This window comes from Stegostoma tigrinum, chromosome 13 (assembly GCF_030684315.1).
Source record: "Stegostoma tigrinum isolate sSteTig4 chromosome 13, sSteTig4.hap1, whole genome shotgun sequence".
NCBI lineage: Eukaryota > Metazoa > Chordata > Chondrichthyes > Orectolobiformes > Stegostomatidae > Stegostoma > Stegostoma tigrinum.
The window spans coordinates 52,628,751-52,653,025 of record NC_081366.1 but is presented as its reverse complement, the minus strand read 5'-3'; the positions used below and the strand labels follow the sequence as shown (position 1 = coordinate 52,653,025).

Genomic DNA, 24,275 nt, shown 5'->3' with positions numbered 1-24,275 from the left:
ATTCATAAGATGCAGAAAAACTAAAACATATTTTACACCTACCCAGTCATGCAAGCCGCTCTGGGTTACCCAGGGGTACGTACACTAACTAAAGGGAAAAAAAAACAAAGCAAAGAAAATACCCCGGCAGCCGTCTCCCCGCACAGTCCCCGTTGGCCCCCTGACCAGTTGGGGAAGGCACCAGCTGGGCCCAGTTACCAGATAGGGCCCTTTTTTACATTCTGGACGAGGGGTTTCATACCGTAGTCTTTCCCCACCGCGCCTTGGCGGCGGCTGCCCCAAGCTTTAGCGCGTCCCTTGGCACGTAGTCCTGGACCTTGGAGTGCGCCAGTCTGCAACACTCGGTCAGGGTCAGTTCTTTCAGCTGGCAGACCAGCAAGTTGCAGGCAGACCAAAGAGCGTCTTTCACCGCATTGATGGTCCTCCAGGCGCAGTTGATGTTGGTCTCGGTGTGCGTCCCGAGAAACAGCCCATAGAGCACGGAGTCCCGCGTCACAGAGCTGCTCGGGACAAACCTCGACAAATACCACTGCATCCCCCTCCAGACCTCCTGTGCATAGGCACGCTCCAGAAGGAGGTGTTCGACAGTCTCGTTCCCCCCCCGCAGCCGCCTCGAGGGCAGCATGCGGTGGCGCAGAGATTCCGGGCATGCATAAAGGATCTCACTGGCAGAGCTCCTCTCGCCGCCAGCCAAGCAATGTCCTTGTGCTTGTTTGAAAGTTCTGGCGATGAGGCATTCTGCCAAACGACTTTGGCAGTCTGCATGGGGAAGCACACAACAAGATCCACCCCCTCCTTTTCCCGAAGGGTCTTGAGGATACTACGCGCTGACCACTGCCTGACGGCCTTGTGGTCAAAGGTGTTTCCTTTCAAAAATTTCTCCACGAAGGACAGGTGGTACGGGACGGTCCAACTACTCGGAGCGTTCCACGGCAACGAGTCCAGGCCCATCCTTCACAACACCAGGGACAGGTAGAACCTCAGTAAGTAGTGACACTTGGTGTTTGCGTACTGAGGATCTACACACAGCTTGATGCAGCCGCACACAAAGGTAGCCGTCAGGGTGAGGGTGGCGTTCGGTACGCCCTTCCCCCATTTTCCAGGTCTTTGTACGTGGTGTCCCTGCAGATCCGGTCCATCCTCAACCCCCAAATGAAGTGGAAGATGGCCCGAGTGACCGCAGCGGCGCAGGTCCAGGGAATAGGCCAGGCCTGCGCCACATACAACAGTACCAAAAGCCCCTTGCACCTGACAACCAGGTTCTTACCCGCGATGGAGAGGGACCGGAGCGTCCACCTGCCCAGCTTCTGCTTCAGTTTGGTGATATGTTCCTCCCAAGTCTTAGTGCACGCCGCAGCTCCACCGAACCAAACACCCAGCACCTTCAGGCAGTCTGTCCTGATGGTGAAGGGGATGAAGGAGGGGTCGTCCCAGTTCCCGAAGAACGTGGCCTTGCTCTTACCCCTATTGACTTTGGCACCCGAGGCCAGTTCAAACTGGCTGCAGATGTCCAACAGCCTACTCACCGACCAACGATCGGTGCAGAAGATGGTGACATCGTCCATGTACAGGGAGGTCTTGACCTGAAGGCCTCCGCTGCCTGGGATAGTCACGCCCTTCTGGCTCACGTCCTTCCTGATGGATGCGGCGAATGGCTCCACACAGCATCCAAACAAGGCAGGAGAGAGTGGGCAGCCCTGCCTGACTCCAGATCTAACAGGAAAATTGTCCGATTCCCACCCGTTGATCGAGACTGCGCTAACGATGTTGGCGTAGAGCAGCTGGATCCAATTGCGGATGCCCTCCCCGAACCCCAATTTGGAGAGGATGTCCCTCATGTAAGCATGAGAGACCCTGTCGAAGGCCTTCTCCTGGTCCAGGCTGACGAGGCAGGTGTCCACCCGCCTGTCCTGCACGTAGGCGATCGTATCCCCGATGAGCGTGAGGCTCTCTGAGATCTTCCTGCCTGGCACAGCACAGGTTTGGTCAGGGTGAATCAGGGACTCCAGGACAGACCTGACCCGGTTGGCTATGACCTTGGCCAGGATTTTGTAGTCCACGTTCAATATTGAAATGGGACGTCAATTCTTACCTTCTTCCCTCTTTCCCCCCCCCCCCCCCACCCTTTCCTATTGTAAATGAGGGTGATGATGCCTTTCCTCATGGACTTGCACGTTTCCCCTGCCCGAAGCGCACTATCGTACACCTCCATCAGGTCCTGGCCGACCATGTCCCACCGAGCGGAATACAGCTCGACCGGTAAGCCATCACTCCGGGGAGTCGTCTTCCTCTCCAAGGACTTGAGGGCTCTGGTCAGCTCATCCAGGGATATCAGCCGGTCCAGCCACTCCCTCGTGCCATTGTCTAAGACCTCGGTGATAGACGACAGGAACGACTTGGAGGCCGTGCTGTCCTTGGGCTTCGTGTCGTACAGTCCGGCATAGAAGGATCTGCTGATCCTCAAAATGTTGGGCCGAGATGACGTCACCGAGCCGTCGTCCTCCTTCAGCCGGCTAAGCACAGAGCTCTCTTTGTGCACCTTCTGAAAGAAGAAACGCGAGCACGTCTCGTCCTATTCCACGGAGCGGACCCTGGACCGGAAGATTATCCTGGAGGCCTCCGCGGCGATGAGCGAGGCTTGCTGGCCCCTCACCTTGCGAAGGTCCTCCGTGACATCGACCCCCATCAACTGCAGAAGGAGCAGGTTCTGCACCCTTTTCTGGAGTCATGACAGCTTTCCCCACCTCTCTCGCCTTCCAAACACTCTTGAGGACAAAGAACCTCTTGATGTTCTCCTTCACTGTCTCCCACCAGTCACCCGGAGACTCAGAGGGGTTTCACAGTTCTCCAACTGGTGTACTCCCTCTTAAGCTCCTCGACGTTCTCTGGGGTCAACAGAGTCGTGTTGAGCTTCCACGTCCCCTTGCCGGCCGGCTGGTCATCCTGTAAGTGACAGTCGGTCAGCAGGAGGCAGTGGTCAGAGAAGAACACCGGCTCGACGCCGGTGGACCTGACCGAGAACGCCCGTGACACACACAGGAAGTCTGTCCTTGAGCAAATAGACCCGTCTGGCCGCGACCAGGTGTACCTCTGCTGCGCTCCGTCTGCAGGGGTGCTGAAGACGTCGAGCAGCTTGGCGTCCTTCACCGTGCCCATCAGGAATCTGGACGTGACGTCCAGTTGACTGCCCCCCCACCCGCTGTCCCCACGCCAGATCTTCCGTCTGCATCGATGATGCAGTTGAAGTGTCCGCCTAGGATGACCGGCCTGGACGTAGCCAGCAGGGGTGGAAGCCGCTGCAGGACGGCCAACCGCTCACTCCGTACTGCTGGGACGTACACGTTGATCAGCCTCGGGAGCATTCCAGTAGGTGACGTCAGCCACTAGGAGGCGCCCCTCCACCACCTCCTGAATTTGAGAGATGGTGAAGTTGCGCCCCTGCAGCAGAATAGCCAGGCCCGAGGAGCGACAGTCGTTACCCCTGACCAGATCGAAGGCCCACAGGTCCAGGCGCCGGACCATTTCCCGTACCTGCTGAGGTGCGGTATCCTGCACTCCTGCAGAAACAGGAGGTCCGCCGAAACGGTGGTCAGGTAGGCTAACGTGGGGACACATCTTGCGGTGGACTTGACGCTGCGCACATTATTGCTCGCAACTCGTACCCCCGTTGTGGGCAGTGACCGCAGTACCCTCCCCAAGTCCAAGGTCCAGCCCCTCCATCTGTCCCTTCATGCCCATTGCCTGGGCTAACTGCTGGACGCTGTCCGGGTTCAGGAAACCGTCCATGCTGCCTTCTGGGTGGCATCCCCCGTCGGGGGTACGGAGGCAGGAGAGTCCGGCTCTGGGTCAGGCTGGGGATGCGCTCTTTCCTCCTTCCCGCCTGGAAGTTCCGGGGAGGTGCCTCCAGTGCCCCGGGGCACGTGACTGGGTGTCGGAGGGAGCTTCAGGACGCCTCCCGTCACCTGGAAGTGGGGTGCTGCTTTCCTTGAGATCTTTAGCTTCTACTTTGGGCGGGCCCCCTCCGGATCTCCCTCGTCAGAGGAGCACTTATAGCCCCCCTGTAGCTGTCTCTTCCCGCCTGATAGTTGTGGTTCCTGGGCCCGCCGACGCACCTTCCTCCTCACTTTCCGGACCGTCGTCCATCCCCTGGGTCGCCTGTCGCCGCCTCCATCGACTCCGGTTTGTCGGGGGGGGGCGGGGTGGGGAGCGGAATCTGGAGGGGCGCTTTGCTGGCCTCGGGCCCATCCTGCGGGGCCGGGCCCTCCTGCATGACCTGGCTCTCCTGCACGTTATTGGGGTCCTTGCAGGGCCCTGGTGCCTTCCTCTTCTCCGGGGGGTGGGGCGGCTGGCCCCACATTGCCCCTGCCGGCGACCTGGGCGTAGGTGGTCCCCCGCCGCAGGCATGCCCTATAGAGGTGGCCCGCTTCCCTGCAAAGGTTGCAGCTTTTTTCCTGTGGGCAATCCTTTGCAAGGTGTCCCTCCTCCTTGCAGTTCCTGCAGATGGTGGCTTTGCAGTCGGCCGCCATGCGACCTGACCTACCACAGTCATGGCAGACTTTAGGTTGCCCTGCGTAGGTCAGGTAGCCCTTGCTCCTGCCGATCGCGAAGCTGGACGGTGGGTGTACAATGTTCCCATCCACGCCCCTCCTCAGCGTCACCTTGACCTGCCTCTTAATGGTCCAGATGCCAAAGGGGTCCATGATGTCGGTTAGATCCCCTTCCACCTTCACGTACCTTCCAAGGAAGGTCAGGACATCAACTGCTGGCACATGCGGGTTGTACATGTGTACAGTCACCACACGGCTCTTCTGCGCTGGCATCACGAACAGCGGGACAGCGGTCAATACAGAGAGGGGGCCCTCCCCTCCTTTCTCCTTGAAAACCTCCAGGAAGCACTCGCAAAGCTTGGCACTCCTGAAGGTTACATCGTAAAAACCTCCTCCGGGGAAATTCTGCAGGCAGTAAATGTCCGCAGCAGCGAAGCCACAACAGTCCAACAGGACCCTCTTCACAAAGATGGTGCAGTCCACGGGTGCACCTTCATCCACCTTCTTCATGGAAACACGGATGGTGTTCTGGACCCCCTGACCTGGGGCACGAGCACTTGCCGCAGCCATCGTTGCAGGTTGGCTGCTCCCCTGAACCAGCATTAATATCCACCGGTTGCAAGGGTGCACAGCCAACCCGACGTCTTCCTTCCACCTCCAACACAGTGCTCTCCTCCTCTCGGTCCACCAAAGAGTGGGACTTTATCTTGTTCCAGATGTAAGCTGGTTCACTGAGCTGGAAGGTTTGTTCCCAGATGTTTCGTCACCATTCTAGGTAACATCATCAGTGAGCCTCCGACGAAGCAATGGTGTTATGTCCCGCTTTCTATTTATCTGTTTAGGTTTCCTTGGGTTGGTGATGTCATTTCCTGTTCTCTTAGAGAACGGTAGATTGATTTGGAGCCAGTGTGTGTGTTGATGGAGTTCCGGTTGGAATGCCATGCTTCTAGGAATTCTCGTGCGTGTCTCTGTTTGGCTTGTCCTAGGATGGATGTGTTGTCCCAATCAAAGTGGTGTCCTTCCTCATTGTATGTAAGGATACGAGTGATAGTGGTCATGTCATTTTGTGGCTGGATGATGTTCATGTATCCTGGTGGCTAGCTTTCTGCCTGTTTATCCAATGTAGTGTTTGTCACAGTTCTTACAAGGTATTTTGTAGATGACGTTCGTTTTGCTTGTTGTCTGTTTAGGGTCTTTTAAGTTCATTAGCTGCTGTTTTAGTGTGTTGGTGGGTTTGTGGGCTACCCTGATGCCAAGAGGTCCAAGTAGTCTGGCAGTCATTTCGGAAATGTCTTTGATGTTGGGGAGAGTGGTTATGGTTTCTGGGCCCGTTTTGTCTGTTTGTTTGGGTTTGTTGCTGAGGAATCGGCAGACTGTGTTCATAGGGTACCCGTTCTTTTTGAATACGCTGTATAGGTGATTTTCTTCTGCTCTGCGTAGTTCCTCTGTGCTGCAGTGTGTGGTGGCTCGTTGGAATAATGTTCTAATGCAGCTTCGTTTGTGGGTGTTGGGATGGTTGCTCCTATACTTCAGTATTTGGTCCGTATGTGTTGTTTTCCTGTAGACGCTGGTTTGAAGTTCCCCATTGACTGTTCGCTCTACTGTGACATCTAGGAATGGCAGTTTGTTGTTTTCCTCCTCTTTTGTGAATGTTATGCCAGTAAGGGTATTATTGATGGTCTTGAAGGTTTCCTCTAATTTGTTTTGTTTAGTGATGACAAAGGTGTCCTCCACGTAGCGGACCCAAGGTTTGGGTTGGATGATTGGCAGAGCTGTTTGTTCGAGTCTCTGCATTACTGCCTCTGCTAAGAACCCTGATATTGGAAATCCCATGGGTGTATCGTTGGTTTGTCTGTAGGTTTTGTTATTGAAAGTGAAGTGGGTGGTAAGGCATAGGTCCACTAGCTTGAGAAAAAAACAGGAAATGACATCACCAACCCAAGGAAACCTAAACACATAATTAGAAAGCGGGACATAACACCAGCGCTTCTTCGGAGGCTCACTGATGATGTTCCCTAGAATGGTGACGAAACATCTGAAAACTAACCTTCCAGCTCAGCAAGCAAATTCACATCCATAAAGGGTTGACACTTTAAAAGTGAGATAAGAAGGAATTTCTTCACCTAGAGGATGGTGAATTTGTGGAACTTATTGCCACAGAAGCCTGTGGAAGCCAGGTCACTGACTGACTGTCTTAAATACAGAGGTATCTGGGTTCTTGATTAGTAAGGGGATCAAGAGTTATGGGGAGAATTAATTGATTTATTGTCACGTATACTGAAATACAGTGAAAAGCTTTGTTTATGAGCAGTACAGGTCGATTACAGCAAGCAAAGGATGTACAGATCAAAAAGACTTAGAAGCATGCAAGTTACATTTATTTTTGTTTGAGGCTAGAGTCAATTCAATAGTCTGTTAATGGCCGGAAAGAAACTGTTCCTGAACCTGCTTGTACATGTGCTCAGGCTTCTGTATCTTCTGCCTGATGGAAGAGGTAGTAGGAGGTCATTACCAGGGTGCAATGAGTCTTTGATGTTGACTACTTTCCTATGGCAGCAAGCCATGTAAAGAGTCTATGGATGAAAGGTTGGCTTCCATAATGGTCTGGGCAAGACACACCACCTTCTGTGCTTTCTTATGGTCCTGGGCGGAGCAGTTGCCTTACCAGGCCGTTATGCAAGCAGACGGTATGTTTTCAATGGTGCATCTGTAGAAGTTGCTGAGGGACCTAATGGACATGCCAAATTTCCAGAGCTGCCTGAGGAAGAACAGGTATTGTTGTGCCTTCTTGACTGTCGCATTTACGTGGGAAGTCCAGGATAGGCCGTCATCAGCAGAATTGGATTGAGAAACATATCAGCCATGACAGGATGGTGAAGCAGACTTGAATGGGCCGAGTGGCCTAATTCTGCTCATTTATTTTATGATCTAAAGTGAGACTGCCTTACCTATTCCATACTTCCATTTTTAACTGTAGGGAATAATATCGCCTCTTCACAGCCTCTTACAATGTCAGAGGCTACAGTAAGAGGTTGGGAAGAGATGATATTGTTTTACCATGAAACTTGTACAATTTTCAATACATGTAATGTATTTTCAATGTTTGTAATTTGAAGATAAAGTGGGAATTAAAACCGTGTTTTTATATTCCCCAATTAAAATTCAACATGCAAGCTTACAGAGCCTAAATTCCACCTTAGATGATGAAGAAAGTCATTAAAAATTGCTCCCAGTAAGTAATTCTTAATACAGTTCATAAAAGCTAATTAAGTCATAACTGCAGGTTTTGATACAAGCTTTCTAATATACCACAGTTGTCATTGAGTAGATAATATTTATCAGCTGTTCCTTTGATTTTTTTTTTCCTGAATGAAGAAACTGTTAACTCCTCCGGGCCTGTTGTGTTGTTTTAAACAATGCTTTCAGTTTCTGGTTCTTTTGAGTGCCATTTTATCACTGATTTAGGCATGTTTTGCCCCTAGTGGTTGCTATTTACATAATGGTTTGGTTACAATGTGAGAAATCCCTTGCTCTTTTAGAAGTACATTGCACACAGGACAACAGGCAACTGTTTGTTTAATCAATATGTGCACAATTTTTATTAAAACATTTGTGCAAATAGTTCTGAAAATATTTAATATATTCTTTCGAAATCAATGAAGGGAAGTTTCAGAATTTAAGTATTATCAACTGAATTATTAATACAACCTGCAACTATTATGTTTCGTTCAATAATCATGCAGTTATTTTTAGTGTAACGTTAACGTTATGCATCTGCTATGACTAAACATCAAGACTGCAGCATTTTTTTGTTGGTTTAAGTTTGTTTGGCAGAAAACCAGTATCTTTATAAAATAATTTGAATTTCAGCTACAAAAAGCAAGGTAAAATTATCTTAAAGTTCATTTTTGTGGAATTTGTGACTTAAACTCCAGTGTAAGTGTAGCCTTAATATATTCTTTTTAAACTTGTGCCCTTCCAAAAAAAACTGAAAGTAAATTTAAGGGTGCAGGACTTTTGGATTTCAGTGGGTGAAGGAACTGAATGAGAATTCACCAAGAATATTGCTGCCATCTTCATGACAATTGGTTTCTTGTCACTGTTCCTACTAATAACAAGTTTGATCGTAATGGAGTAAGGCAGATCCTGTAACTGCCCAGTTGTACAAAGGGTTAAACTGAGTAGTTAAAGGACTCATTGAAAGTTTGTCGAGGGCTTGCTTGAAAATATTGGTGGAGGCATCTGGATTATACTCTAGATCTTGGGCAGACCAGATTCCTGAATAACATACTAGACAGACAGTTAGTGTCATGCCATCACCTTCAGTGGACTTATAAAAGGAAACACTGAATGTGGGCAGGTTGTAGGGAGAGTATTCTTTGGGTACTTCGGTGTACAGAGTGCCATGACCCTTCTGACATGGGCAGAAGAGAAAGGAGTAAGGCATCCACATGCAATATCGAGTCCATCTGAGCTGAATGAGGCAATAACTGGCAATAGGACTGCAGCTGTCTGATTTTGGGTCTAAAGACAGAAAAGCACAACATCCTCACTAAAAGTATGAGAGGAGGCTACTGGAGAGGGGCAAGCGCAAAAAGAGAACCATCACTATTGGACTTACGGTCAAAGACAGAATACCTGAATATGTCAAAGCAGCAGTGTTGCAGGAGTCTATGCTTGGTCATTGAGATTTTTGATTTTATTTTGGAAGACTTCACAACTCAACACTGCTAGTCATCAACATCAATCTGACTTTGACCTACTTTTACCTCTAGCTCCTTCCAAGGATCAGAAATGACCCTGCCTGTATTTTGCAACAAGATGCTCATAATGGTATCTTGTGAACCTCTGGTACCCTGTTTGTAAGAGCTTTGTTTAATTCCAGACAGATTAGGTTCTCTCAGGCAAAAAAGGTGAGCCTAAAACACTGAATTCCTCCAGCTGCATCATTTTTGGCCATCAAGAAATTGAGTGACTGTCCTGTTAGATTTTTCAATAGGAAGGGCTTCCACTCCATCAATATTCAGCAGGTCTGCACCCAGAAAATAGGCTTCCTGCATTTGTAACCTCATTTTCCTGCCATCTGCCATGACTCCTTCATCGTTTACCATTCACAGCTACCACATTACTTCAATCCACCTCCCCACCCCCTGTCCAAATGAAACAAGAATTATCACTTGCAAAGCTGACTACTTATTCATTTACTGCACACAGTGGCATGACAACCATTTACACATGAAGGCTATTGAGCTGGTGTACAGGCTTCTGAAGTTGCTAATCAGGTGCCTGTGTCAATCAGATGGAGTTCTGCAGTACCATTGTGCGATAAATACTCTTGTGGTCTCTTGCACTCCCCAAAACATCTTCCTCCAGAAAGAAATGAACCTTGAGAGCAAGAGTGTATATGACACATCTTCGGATCAAGGGATAAAGGAGGTCAAAGGAGAAACTACCACTATGCCAAAATTATTTTGGCTTCTGTGGATACTTTGATTCCCCAAATAGTAGTAGAAGGTATTTTCACTTCTGTGGTCAAGTAACGTTAAGCCTGATCTATCTTCCCTTACAGGAATTTACCTAAAGGGTGGAACAATAATTCTGTATTCTAATCTGATAGCAAACATCGTTCATTACTCTAGCAGATAAATTGTAACTTTTCCAGAACAGTTTTAACATTCAGCAGTTGATTGAGTTAAGAGGTTTGATCATAGGACTTCATAATATGACCCTGATATTATATAAATCACAGTTTAGTTCCACTCGAGATTGAAAAGCTGGGAAGAATAGGCAGAATTTTTATTGTGTTGTATTTACTATACTTTTTTTTATTGTTAATCTGTAAAACCTTTGCTTTATCTTTTGTCCACCTAAAGTGAATCCATATACATAACACAGCCATGCTAAATTGCCCGTGGTGTTCAGGTGTGTGTGGGTTATAGGGGGATGGGTCTGGGTGGGATGCTCCAAAGGGCGATGTGGACTTGTTTGGCTGAAGGGCCTGTTTCCACACTGTAGGGAATCTAATCTAATCTGGTTTCCTGGATTGAATATAATCACTGCTAGTGGGGTAATAGATAATCTTTGTTACACAGCTGTACTGATAAATTCTTGAAAAGTTGCACTTTTAGAATCATAGGACAAAGTCTACTTATAGGTGTCAGTGAAAGATTAGAGTTTTGCAGACTACCTTAACAAACTGTGAAGCAATACTAGCCTGTTTTTGTGCAAATTCCCATTTTGACTTCATATTCAGCGACACTTTCAGACTTTGTCCATTCTTATCCTATTTCAATTCAATGTACAAACTGTTAAACAGGAATCTTCTGTTACTAAGAACTAGGTACGTGGTTTAAATACATGCAGCTGGTGACTACTAAGATAGAATTACCGTTGTTAATTTTTCTCCTAATAAATCCTAACATGTTTCTTCTGTCTCCCTTTTATAGTCACCTAAATTACAGTCTTTAGGAATTCACTTAAAACCTGACCTTCACCATCACCTTATTTTATGCTTTACCCCGTTGAAGTCTAGCATTCACAGTCTCTACATAGAGTTTTATATAGGATATACTGCAAACAAACAGGCTGTTATACCTGAGATAATGGGAACTGCAGATGCTGGAGAATTCCAAGATAATAAAATGTGAGGCTGGATGAACACAGCAGGCCAAGCAGCATCTCAGGAGCACAAAAGCTGACGTTTCAGGCCTAGACTCTTCTTCAGATTCTCTGATGAAGGGTCTAGGCCCGAAACGTCAGCTTTTGTGCTCCTGAGATGCTGCTTGGCCTGCTGTGTTCATCCAGCCTCACATTTTATTATCTAGGCTGTTATACCTGATTACTGTATAATACTGATTATGCTCCACTCAAGTCTCCTCTTATCTTCATTTATTTAACTCTCAGTATATTCTTAATTCCATTTGTTTTTATCAACTAAACTGACCTCCCCTTAAATCATTGGTAATTTCCAGAAGAATAGTGAGGGCCAGTTGTGAACTTGGGTTGAAAACAAGTGGGAAGCAATGTTTATTTTCCAATAATTTTACACCAAGGCAGTGCTAAGGTCTTGGAGCTCATTTGCATAGGGCATTCACTCCATACAATGGCAAGAAATAAGATATGCATGCATATGTCATGGAGACTTGGAGCCAATGCAAGTTTATCCTGCTACTGTCTCTGCTTTACATTTGGTACTGCTGCCTCATGAAAGGAGGGACGTCGAACTCTTAATTGTTTGTGAGGTCATGACCTCAAAAAATCTGGGAAAATCTGGCTGAGGCAGTTACTTCATTATAGTATAATACAAAAAGGGGGCAGAAGTAATAAGAAGGGCCACAGCAAAGTAATGTGATAGTGAATATCCTTCCCTTGGATGCATCCTGTACTATTTGCTTCAGCATCTCCTGAGTCCCTCATTCTGTGTCTAAAGTTTCTTCTGAACTCCCTTGTTTTATTTCTTAATACTATGTTAGTATGTTTGAAATATAAGTTGGAATGGACTGCATTTGGATTGCTATTCTGTGCAATCTTTGATCTTTGACTTCAATTCCCCTTTCAAGTCCACACTCCATAATCCTTGAGGGATCAAAAATCTGCCTCTCATCCTTAATTATATGCAACAGGGAGCGTAGACAATCCTCTGTCAGAATTTTCAAAGATTCACAACCTTTTTGGTGAAGAAATTTCTTCCAATCTCCTAAATGATTAGCCCTTATCCTGAGACTGTATCCTTATTTTTAAATTCTTTACTTCAGGACATACACTCTGTGTTGATCCTGTCCGGCTACGATATTTCACCTGAGATCATCTCTCATTCCTCTAAACTTTAGGGAATGTGGGGTCAGTTTGCTCAGAATTTTCATACAGTGATAGCCTTTCATCCCCAAAGTCAACAGGGCAAACGTTTGCTGGACCACATCTCAGGAATTTCTTTTCTTAAATTTAGAGCTTAAAACAATGTACAGTTCTCCAGATGTGATCTTAGCAGAGGCCTGTGAAATTGTATCAACTCTTCTTTAAGCTTATGTTGAAGATCAATATGCCATTAGCTCTCCTGACTGCATGCTAACTTGGTGCTTTTTGTCTGAGAGCACTCTAGTCTCTGAGCTTCAACATTTAGAAGTCTTTTTTGAGAGAAATATTTTTCTATTCTTAATACTAAAGTGAATAACCTCACCTCTCTCCATCTCCAGCAACCACCTAGAAACAGATATCCATTTCAAGCCCACTGACTCCCGCAGCTGCCTAGGATACACCTCCTCCCTCCCACCTTCCTGCAAATTTCCAATTCCTTCACCTCCGCTCCCAGGATGAGGCATTCCACTCCTGTACATCTCAGCCCTCATTTTTTCAAGGACCGCAACATCCCCTGACTCAGGAGTCGGTCAAGGGCGTTCTCGTGTCTCCTGCATTTCCCGCAATTCATCCTTCACACCCCGTCCCCGCAGTAACAACGAAAGAAGAATCCCGCTCATCCTCACGTACCACCCCACCAACCTCTGGATCCAACGCATCATCCTCTGACACTTCTGCCATCTGCAATCCGACCCCACCACCGAAGACACTTATCCCTCCCCACCCTCGTCTGCTTTCCAGAGGGATCACTGTCTCCATGACTCCCTTGTCAACGCACACGCACTTCCAGCCCCACCACGTCCTGCACTTTTCTCTGCAACCGCAGGAAGTGCTACACCTGCCCGCACACCACCACCTCCCTCACCCCCATCCTAGGCCCCAAGAAGACTTTCCACATCAAGCAGATGTTCACCTCCACATCTGCTAATGTGGTATACTGCATCTGCTATAGCTGTTGTGGCCACCTCTACATCGGGGAAACCAAGCGGAGGCTTGGGGACCACTTTGCAGAACACCTACGCTCGGTTTACAATAAACAACTGCACCTCCCAGTCGCGAAACATTCCAACTCCCCCTCCCGTTCCTCCGACGACCTGTCCATCCTGGCCCTCCTGCAGTGCCACAACAATGCCACGCAAAGGTTGCAGGAACAGAAACTTGTAATCCACTTGGGAACCCTGCAACACAATGGTCTCGATCTGGATTTCACAAGCTTCAAAATCTCCCCTACCGCATTCCAAAGCCAGCCCAGCTTGTCCGCACCTCCCTAACCTGTTCTTCTCACCTATCCTCTCCTCCCACCTCAAGTCGCACCTCCATTTCCTACCTACTAGCCTCATCCAGTCTCCTTAAGTGTCTGTCCTCCCTGGACTGACCTATCTCCTTCCTACATTTGCCTTTGCTGGCTCCATCCCGGCCTATTTAACTTGTCTCCTCTCCACCTATCTTCTCTATCCATCTTCTGTCCGCTGCCGTCTCCTCCTCCTCCTCTCCCTATTTATTTCAGAACACTCTTTCCCCACCCCCATTTCTGATGAAGGGTCTAGGCCCAAAACATCAGCTTTCCTGCTCCTAAGATGCTGCTTGGCCTGCTGTGTTCATCCAGCTCTACACCTTGTTATTCTCGGATTCTCCAGCATCTGCAGTTCCTATTATCTCTCCCCAACCCCTCTGTTTTGCATATTATGCTGCCATCTTGATACTCATTTAATTTGCCCATCCATATCTCTTTGCAACTTTTGTATCCTCTTCATGACTTTTATTCTAAACAAACTTTTAATGTACAATAATTTCAGGGACTAATGTACCAAAGTCATTGAAGTAGATTGTGAATGGATGATGCTCCAGCATACTCCTTGTGGCATTCTATTTATCTCCCCTCTCATTTCATATTCATTAACAAATGTCTGACATAAATATAACTTCCAACTCCATGAGTCCTTATCTGTTATATTTGGAAAGCCAAGTATACTACATCCGCTGATCCCTTTTTATAGATCCATACCAATTACACCCTCTAAAATAAATGAATTGCATCAAACACACTTTCCCTTTCATAAACAAAAACAAACCTGCTGAGCTTTCCCAGCAACTTTGTTTTTGTTCCTGATTTACAGCATCCGCAGTTCTTTTTGGTTTTTCCTTTCATGAAACCATGTTGCCTTTGTCTCAGCGTACTATGATTTACTAAGTGCATTATTAAAGCTTCCTAATTAGCTTTCAACATTTTCCTAACTGATTTTACTAAGTGTGACTGGTTGACTTCACTTCTTTCTTTACTCTTCCCTTATTGAACAACAATGTTGCATTTGCTAACTTGAAATCTCTGTGATCATTCAAGAATTGAAGGAGTTTTGGAAAATCATAACCCAGCACAATTATTATGTCTGTATTTACCTTTTTTTAGAATGATAGAAGGTAGGTCTTCATGTCCTGTAATTTGTTAATTTCTGGTCCATTAAGTTTCTTTAAGTGTTGCCTTTTTATTGCAAACTGCCTGTTATTTGCACTTGTGACAGTGTTCAGTCTTGTGTTTTCTGGTATTCTGTAGCTATCAAATAGCAATGTGTTTGGAATTTGAAAACAAAGTAAGAAATGAAATACACCCTTTTAAATATATTTGATACTTCATTTGAGTGGCTTTCAACAAATTAATTCCTTAATTCTGATTTAAAATAGATCTGTCTGGTGAATTCCTCAATTTTAATGCATGTGCAGGGCAGGATTGACTGCCACGAGGGGTCATAGTTTTAAGGTGTTAGGAGGAAGGTATAGAGAAGACGTCGGAGGGGAGGCTCTTCACCCAGAGAGTTGTGAGTGCATGGAATAGTTTACCAGTGGTAGTCGTGGAAGCGGAGTCATTAGCGACATTTAAGCAACTGCTGGACATGAACATGGACAGCAGTGAATTGAGGGGAATGTAGGTTAGGTTATTTTATTTTTGGATTAGGATTATTCCACGGCACAACATCGTGGGCCGAAGGGCCTGTACTGTGCGGTACTTTTCGATGTTCAATGTTTACTGTATATTATTATGACGGAATATTAAAATAGATGTAGTTGTGTGTTTTCAGTTCTGTGAAAATATTTATTTAAACAGTCAGACTTATTTGGAGTGAAACACCGTATATATATATTTCTAACTATGACAGAATAGTAGCTCTAATTTAGCACTTCTGCCTCACGGCACCAGGGATCTGGATTCAATTCTACCTTTAGACTGTCTGTCTGTCTGGAGTTTGCATATTCTCTGCATCGGCTTCCTCCCACAGTACAAAGATGTGTAGGCTAGGTGGATTGGCCATGGTGGGGAGGGATGTGGTTGAGTCTGGGTGCGATGGTCTTGAGGGTCAGCAGGGACTTAATGGGCCAAATGGCCTGCTTTGTACACTGTAGGGATTCAGTGATCATTGCCAAGAAGGCACAGGTGTCATGACACCTGTAGTGTTAATGGATAGAAGGTTGATATTACTGAGTTTATGACAAATCAGAGGCCATTAGTTTAGCTCAGTTCAGATGGGAGAACTGTTTCCTCCTGCCAGGAGGATCAAGTGTTCAATTGAAAGATCTGATCCCCCTAACAGAAGCGATTTTAATTTTGAAGCTTCCCAGCAGCAAAATTTGTGTAGAAATGTTCCAATTGTCAGAATGTTTCAGCTATCAGAATTGAAAAACAGTTCACTCTAGCCAATTAAGTTCTCTAACTTATTTCCATCTTCACAGCCTGAGGAGGTAAACTGAGAAATGTCAGTTAAGTAAGAGATTAAAGAGTTAACATGGTACTGATATTCCTCCAGGAATGAGTAAATGCAGGTGCTGTGACAAAGGTAAAACTTTGTTTTGCAGTTAATCTTTCTCTATATATTTACACGCGCACATGCGCATGCACACACGCATACAGTATAAAAGCTTTTTTTTCCTTTCCTGGAATAAGCTCACGTCTTCTTTTTTCGAAGAATACTTGCAGCGTTTTATATGTTCCAGTGATTAATATCACCAAGGTACCCAAAAGGCGCAAATTAAACTGTTGATATATTGAGTCATGCTTCATTCTGGGATCTGAATTGTCTGGTATTAACATCAGCTGCAATTGTAATAGACAATGTTCATGTGCATTTTAAGTTGGGTGGGGGGGGTGCAGGGGAGACACATTTTAAAAAGTTCACAACTGTTATAGCATCTTGAAGAGTGAGAATAGAGGAATATATCTGGACTTGGTTGTAACTGGCAGTTCTCCGAAAATTTGCACATGTCCCCATCTGTTGGTGGGGGGAAGAGATGGGTGTGCAAATTGTGGCACACACCCAATTTAAATGCCTTTAAAATCTGCAGCATTTTCATGGCAATTGGCCTTTACAAGAAGAAGCTTTCACTTCATCCTACATATTAGTGAGGATGGATGACAGATTCATTGGGCTGGGCACGTCTTTGCATTGTCTTCTATGCCAAGTGGTCCAAGCAGGTTTTTAACTCTTGATGGACCAGGTCAGAGATGTTAAAAATGAACCACACAGCTGAGGTCTTGAAGTAACCAATAAGAATTTCATTCCCAAGGAACATTGATCAGGTGGGTTTCATAGCTATGCTAACCACAAAAAAAAATTCTGTATGCTAATTCTTTTTAATAAATATTTTTTGGGATTTAACCAGCAATTTATATGTAAATCAGTCAATGTAATATATCTGGAACTGCAAAAGCATTCTATTTTGGTGCTACACAGATGTAAGAAGAATGGATAGAGTTAGAATGGATACAAGATTTAATTGTATGCATAAAGCAAAGAGTAGGGCTGAATGAACACTTTTAAATCGGCAGTCTGCGGCTGGTGGAGTACCACGAGAATCAGTGCTCGAATTTAAAACGGTTGCATTCTATGCTACTAACACAGACAAAGAGACATGATACAAGGTAGGAATATAAGATGTGAAGACGACACAAAGTGACTACAAAGAGATGGAGATAACAAAGAGTGGAGCTGGATGAACACAGCAGGCCAAGCAGCATCTTAGGAGTACAAAAGCTGACATTTTGGGCCTAGATCCTTCATCTGATGGCTCTGCTGCTTGGCCTGCTGTGTTCATCCAGCTCCATGCTTTGTTATCTCGGATTCTCCAGCATCTGCAGTTCCCGTTATATCTGATACAAAGAGATGGAAATAGGTTAAGTGATTGGACCATAATGTGAGTATGTGTGAGGTTATTCATTTGGTATAAGAATAGAAAAGCGTAATATTTTTTCAAGTTCAAACTTGTCTCTCAGAACATCAACATTCATGTGTGTACTTACAGAAGGAACATAGTCTGCATGAAGTAAGCAATTGGGAAAGCAAAAGCACATTGATCTTTATTTCAGGACGTTTGGAGTACAACATTGAAAAAGACTTGCTATAATTGTATGGGACTTTGGTAGATGTGTTTATATCGGTGGCAGTACAGCAAAAGTTGACCAGATTAGTTCGTAGGACGAGAAGGTTGCCCTAAAATGAACCCTGTTTAATCAGCGTATATTCTCTGGTGTTTAGGAGAATGAGAAGTGATTGAACTCTGATCTCAAACATTCAAGATTATGAAGAGGCTTGATAAGTTGTTTCCCATGGCAGGGGAATTGAGAACAAACGTGCATAGTTTTGATGATAAGGTACTGATCATTTAGGAAAAAGATGAAAAATGCCTTTACTTAAATCCAGGGGGTTATGGATACACCATAGTTGAACATATTTAAAGGTAAACTAGACAGATGTTTGGTCCTAAAGAGGATTAAGGTATATGGGGAACATGCATGGAAGTAGAGTCGAAGCCAAAGATCAGCCAAGAATATTTTGAATGGCAGAGAGAGCTCAGTGAGCCACACAGTCTTACTATTCTGATTTCTTCTATTATGTTCTAATGGTCATGTTTTATGTTTGTTATAGACCGTATAAAATGACTGCAAATGTGCCCTTGAACATCAATACCAGAGAACCTCGATGGGACCAGGGTACTTTTATTGGGAGGGCAAAACACTTTTTCACAGTTACTGACCCGAGGAACATTCTTCTATCAAATTCACAATTGGAGAATGCTAGAAAGATAATACATGACTACAGGTATAGTATGCCAGAACTCTAATGATATTGTAACCCTATTTTTATTTTTTATTTGATGTTATACATCTGAAGCCCTTCAATTTTAACACTATCTGATTTCACCTCTTATTTAAATGCATTTGTAAGTTGAACGCATTTCTTTTCAAGAAAAAATGAGTATTGTGAAAGTAGAGTAATAGCAACAAAATACCTTCACAAAACAAATACTAAGCAATGAAAAGTTTATAAAATTTAGCAATTCTAAAGCAGAACTAGAGCCTAGAAAGATTAGCCCAGTCTTGCTGTAGACAGTCCTCAGCTAAAATCTCTTAATAACATGTGATTTAACAGGTTTTTTTCCAATTGTTAAGACCATAAGACGTAGGAGTGGAAGTAAGGCCATTCGGCCCATAAAGTCCACTCTGCCATTTAAATCATGGCTGATGGGCATTTCAACTCCACTTCCCTGAACTCTCCCCATAGCCCTTGATTCCTTCTGAGATCAAGAATTTGTCGATCTCTGTTTTGAAGGCATCTAACGTCCTGGCCTCCACTGCACTCCGTGGCAATGAATTCCACAAGCCCACCACTCTCTGGCTGAAGAAATGTCGTCTCATTTCTGTTTTAAATTCGCCCCCTCCTAATTTTAAGGCTGTGCCCATGGGTCCTAGTCTCCCTACCTAATGGAAACAACTTCCCAGCGTCCACCCCATCTAAGCCATACATTATCTTGTAAGTTTCAATTAGATCTCCCCTCAACCTTCTAAACTCTTGAGTACAATCCCAGGATCCTTAGCCATTTATCGTACTTTAAACCTACCATTCCAGGGATCATCCGTGTGAATCTCTGCTGGACACGCTCCAGGGCTAGTATGCCCTTCCTGAGGTGTGGGGTCCAAAATTGGACACAGTATTCTAAATGGGGCCTAACTAGAGCTTTATAAGGTCTCAAATAATTTGTTTGGAACAAGATGGATAAGAATACGTAAATTGGAAATGTTTGATTGTTGGTTTCTTAACTGTTATACCAGCAAAAGCCTAATTGATAACTTGACTTTGAAGTTCTTCTTCTTTAATTCTGTTTTAAATTTTTGGTACATTAGCCACGGTTAATGCAAGTTTCTGAGGATAGGATGGGGGGCTAGGTCTGGGTGGGATGCTCTTTAGAGGGTCAGTGTGGACTTGATGGGCCAAATGGCCTCCTTCCACACTCTGGGAGTTCTGTGAAAAGCTGATTCTAATTCATGGGGCCTGATAATTTTTTTCAATATTTAAATCATACTGTATTATTTTTGTCAAATTCAGTTTGAATAAATGAGAGCCTGCCTTTAACCCTTCTGGACAGACTGTATTTACTTATTCAGTTTAGATATGTTACCTCATCCCCTAACTTGGGGCCGATTTATAAAATTTACTGTCTGATATCTGGTCATAAAATGTTGACAAATTATGCATGCTAAGTTCTGCTCGCATCTTGTGTATTTGATTCAAAGTTGGAAAATGCCGCTAGTCTGACTTCAGTTTAGTTGTTTCGATATAAAATATAGCTTGGATAAAATCCATAAAAGGTGAGTTTGCTATAAGTCAATCATACAACAGCAATTTAAATGCTCTGGGTTATTTCAAAACTTGAAGCTAGAATGCTTAGAACTGTCTCAGGAAAAGAAGTCAGACGTTTAGAGCTGAGATGAAATTTTTGTTGGAGGAACATAAGAATTGGGAGCTGAAGTAAGTTATTCAGCCCCTTGAGTCTGCTCCACCATTGCAGAAGATCATGGCTGATTTGATTATAACCTCAAATCCACATTCCCACCTATCCAGATAACTTTTCAACTGCATGCCTAACAAAAATTTATTATTCCCATCTTAAAAGTATTCAAGGACTCTGCTTCCATATCTTATCAGGAAGAGACTCCCCCAAAGACTAATAACCATCTGAAAGAAAATAGTTTGCTGAATCTCTGTTTAAAAATCAGGTGTTGCCATTTAAAACAATGAACCCTACTTCTAGATTCTTCTAGATTGGACGAAACATCCAAAAATCTCAAAACCCTTCAGGATCTCTCTAAGTTTCAGACGAGTTGCCTCTTGCGCACACGCACACTCCTTTCTGAGGAAAGGTCACCAAACCCGAAACATTAACTCTGAATTTTTTTTCCACAGATACTACCAGACCAGCTGAGCTTTTCCAGCAACTTTGTTTTTGTTTCTGATTTACAGCATTTGCAGTTCTTTTAATTTTTATGTTGTAAGTCGCCCCTTACTCTTCCAAATTCCATTGAAACAACCCTGACCTGCCCAACCTTTCCTCAATAGACAACTTATTCAGTTTAGATATTACTTTGGTAAACCTTCTCTGAACTGCCTGCAATGTATTTACATAGCTCCTTAAGTAAGGTGACCAGCACTGTGCGTGGTATTTTAGATGTGATCTCACTATTTAACCGAAACATGACCTCCTTTTGTATTCGGTTGCCATCGTGATAAATGTTAACATTATTAGCTTTTCTAATTACTTGCTATGTCTGCATGCTAACCTCTTGTGATTCTTGCACAAGGTCGCCCACATCCCTTTGCATCTCAGAGCTTTGTAATCTCTTATCATTTTGGTGATATGCTTTTTAATCTTCTGGACAAACGGACAGTTCCACATGTTCTCGGATGATGTTTCGTTTGCTAGACATCTGCCCATTCACTTAACCAAACTATATCTTTTTGTAGAGTTAACATTTTGGTTCCAGTGATCCAACTTCAGAAGTATTAGTAGCTAGGAAAGGGTCATATCTGAAGATGGCAACAGGTTAAAAGGAGTTAAATAATAAATAGAAATAGAAAGATAGTTAGGCAATTAGAAAAGTTGACAAAGGGGTCCATAAGGGCTGGCTGTGCTGAAAGCAGCCCATGTCATAATAATGTAGGGGATGTAGGGATGTGGAAAGGGCATAGAAGGTGGTGTTCAGATTCTAAAACTATTGAACTCTTTTCTGAGTCCTGAAGAATGCAGAGACCCAAGCGGAAAATGAGATACTGTTTTGCCAGCTTACAATGAGCCACACTGGAGCGCTGCAACAGGCCCACAGATGTCGGTCATGGAATATGGTGGTGTGTTGAAATGACAAGCAGTTGGAAGCTTGGAGTCATTTTGTGGATAGAAATAGAAATATTTAATGCTGAAATATGCAGATTTTTAGTATCCAAGGATTTAACGGATATGTAGAGCAGGCAGAAAAGGAGGAGTGGTTGTCAAAGATCTGCCCTAACAGTTCAGTGGCAGAACAGGCTCAATAGGGCATAAGGTAACTCCCTGCTCAATTCATCTATTATGTTCTCTCCATAGAACTAAAATCCCTCATGACTGTAATCATTATAACATGTCTTCTCTCCACCATCTATAGATATCAAAAAAAGTTTGACTTAATCTTAAATCATAGGTAATTATGACAAATAAATAAATAAATGCAAGAAAGATAATTTAGTTATAAAACACAATTTTCAGTTTGCATGCATTAGCTTCAGAATGCTCTCAACCCAAACAACATTCAATGCTATCATTCCTACAAGCTCATGTTAATTTGAAGCCAAATGGTTGAATTACTGTCTTGGAAGTTGGTTTGAGCAAAACCCTCTCTAACTGCTGACCCTTAAAAGTATCAAAATTCTATTAACAGAAAAATATAATCTATTTGTTTGTTTTGCTTGGGGTCTGACCAACGTGGGCTATGGTGAGATTTGTGGCAGAATTGGACAAGAGATCCGACAAGGCTTATTTCTACTTTGGGAGCATAACGCTCCAGCTTTTAGGCTTTCCAGAATTGGCATGGTGAGCTTCTCATAAGACAACAAGAAGTTTCTCATTTAGGGAGTTTATTTCCTAATAAATGCCGACTTAACAGCACAACTTATCCATTAACATTTAGCTTTCCATCTTAGCATACTCCTCAAATAAGCTAAATATATCATGAAAGCAATGTGGGTACCTGGCAAATTCTGCTCTCCTATTTCAAAGGACCTCCATATTGAACTCCAGGCATCAAAATTTCTGTATGCACCATGCTCACTGGATGCATTCATCCCATGGAAATTGGCATCCAACATGTGCCAGCCTCTAAGCTTGAAGGACGTTTTCTGCATTTCAACATTGTACCCAGCAACTATCATTGTGATGCTGCAGCAAGGACAGTATGCATGCAGGAAGATGTGTCCAGGTCATGGACCAGACAGGCCATGTCTCCAGTCTGTTTGACTGCTGGCTTAGTGTATACTCATTCTGAACTTTGTCTCTGTCCTGAATGACGAGACAAAGTAAAGAAGCTTGTTAGAGTTGTCAGCAAGCCTCTGACAAGTCAGGAGAATAGGTTGTACTCGGGAGTCCTGACACAGTAAGACAAGGGTAGCTCTGGTACCAGTCTGGGAACTTCGAATCAATCAGTCTGTTATTTGAGGTGATCAGAGTCAGGATATTGTCCACATAAGGGATGAGGAGCTGACTGCCAGCAGCCGTCTTGACTCTTTCTGTCCACTGGTGGCTATTTTCCTCCTGGATTGAGAGAGAGTAGACATTAAGGGTAATGAAAATGGATGGCAATGTTGCTACTTTTGGTGCAGGTGGAGAGATGTCCTGAGTGAGTGATTAGACAGCAAGCAGGGATAGCGGTATTGGAGGTTTGGTTTGGTGACAGTAATTGAAGGAAGATGTTGCAAGTATTTGTGTGAGCGGTAGAACATTTGCCTTGCTGGGAGTAGAAATCATGAGTGAGGCATTGGGGCACTTAAACTGGTGGAGTGGCTAAGAACATAACTTTCTTCCTACTTTGCTGTGCATTTCTCCAGATGGTGAGACTGCTTTAATCTGCTTGGCAAGCACTGATCAGACTGACGTGGTCTGGTGTGTGTGGTTTTCACTGCTGGTCCTTTGAGAAGAAATCATCCCACTTGTGAATCATACTGTTTAGCACAAATGAGGCCCTTCATGCACAAGAAGGATGTTGATTTCTCCCAGTTTACCATGTCTAAGGCAAATGTTAGGAACTGTGCAGGGCACCTCCAGGCTGATAGTTCTTGTCTCAGTGCACAACAGATTTTTAAAGATGATGCAGGTGCAAGGGATGTCAGTGAATTCCAAAATATTCACTGGTAAATTTTTTTGGGAACGATATATGGCTGGATGGGACTGGAATTGAAATTGATGCATGCCGTAGGTAAGTAGCGAATAAGGCAAGTTTGGTAATATACATCAAGAGAATCTGTAAAGCCTCTGGCTTGGATCCCACCATAAAATTTGGTGCAACTCAGACACAGCTACAAAGATGTAAGATTTTGGCCAGTTTGTCTCAATTCTGAATGGATATCCTAAGTTTTAGTTAATTCATTGTAATAAAATAAGCACCACTGGATTTCCAGACTTCAAACCGCTCAAGGGCTGAAATGGAAACACTCAAGTGAATTGGAGAAAGGAAAAAGAGAAAATAAGATTGAATTTAGAAATAGAAAGTTTTTTTTGGCTCAAACTTTAAATCTACAACAGGAATTAATTTCTAAAGAAATGTGGTTCTGTTCTTGCAATAGTTAATTTCCATACAAGAGAGATTTATTGGCAGTATTTAACAATTATTGATTGTAATTTCAAATACGGTTTAACAATCTAACTTTCTGTATTTTTAAAAGTATTCATGTTATCAATGCGCTATTACCAGGGGCGGTGATGTATACCAGCTCTTATGGGATAAGTGAATAACTTTTTTAAAGTATGAACACTATTGTCTTAAATATTTAGACTTGAGGATACAAAAAAGAACTTGACCAGTTTACC

At 44.2% G+C, this 24,275-nt stretch overlaps 1 protein-coding gene across 4 annotated transcripts in view; it reads left to right on the top strand.

Annotated features, from left to right (window-relative positions):
- Positions 1-24,275, top strand: part of LOC125458237 (sideroflexin-1) — a 110,166-nt gene that overhangs the window by 62,320 nt on the left and 23,571 nt on the right. For all 4 annotated transcript variants that reach the window (XM_048543319.2, XM_048543318.1, XM_059650748.1 and 1 more), the window contains one exon: positions 18,314-18,487. In XM_048543319.2, the coding sequence (XP_048399276.1) occupies positions 18,324-18,487 (164 nt within the window). In that variant the 5' untranslated portion in view covers positions 18,314-18,323. The remainder of the gene's footprint in view (positions 1-18,313; positions 18,488-24,275) is intronic.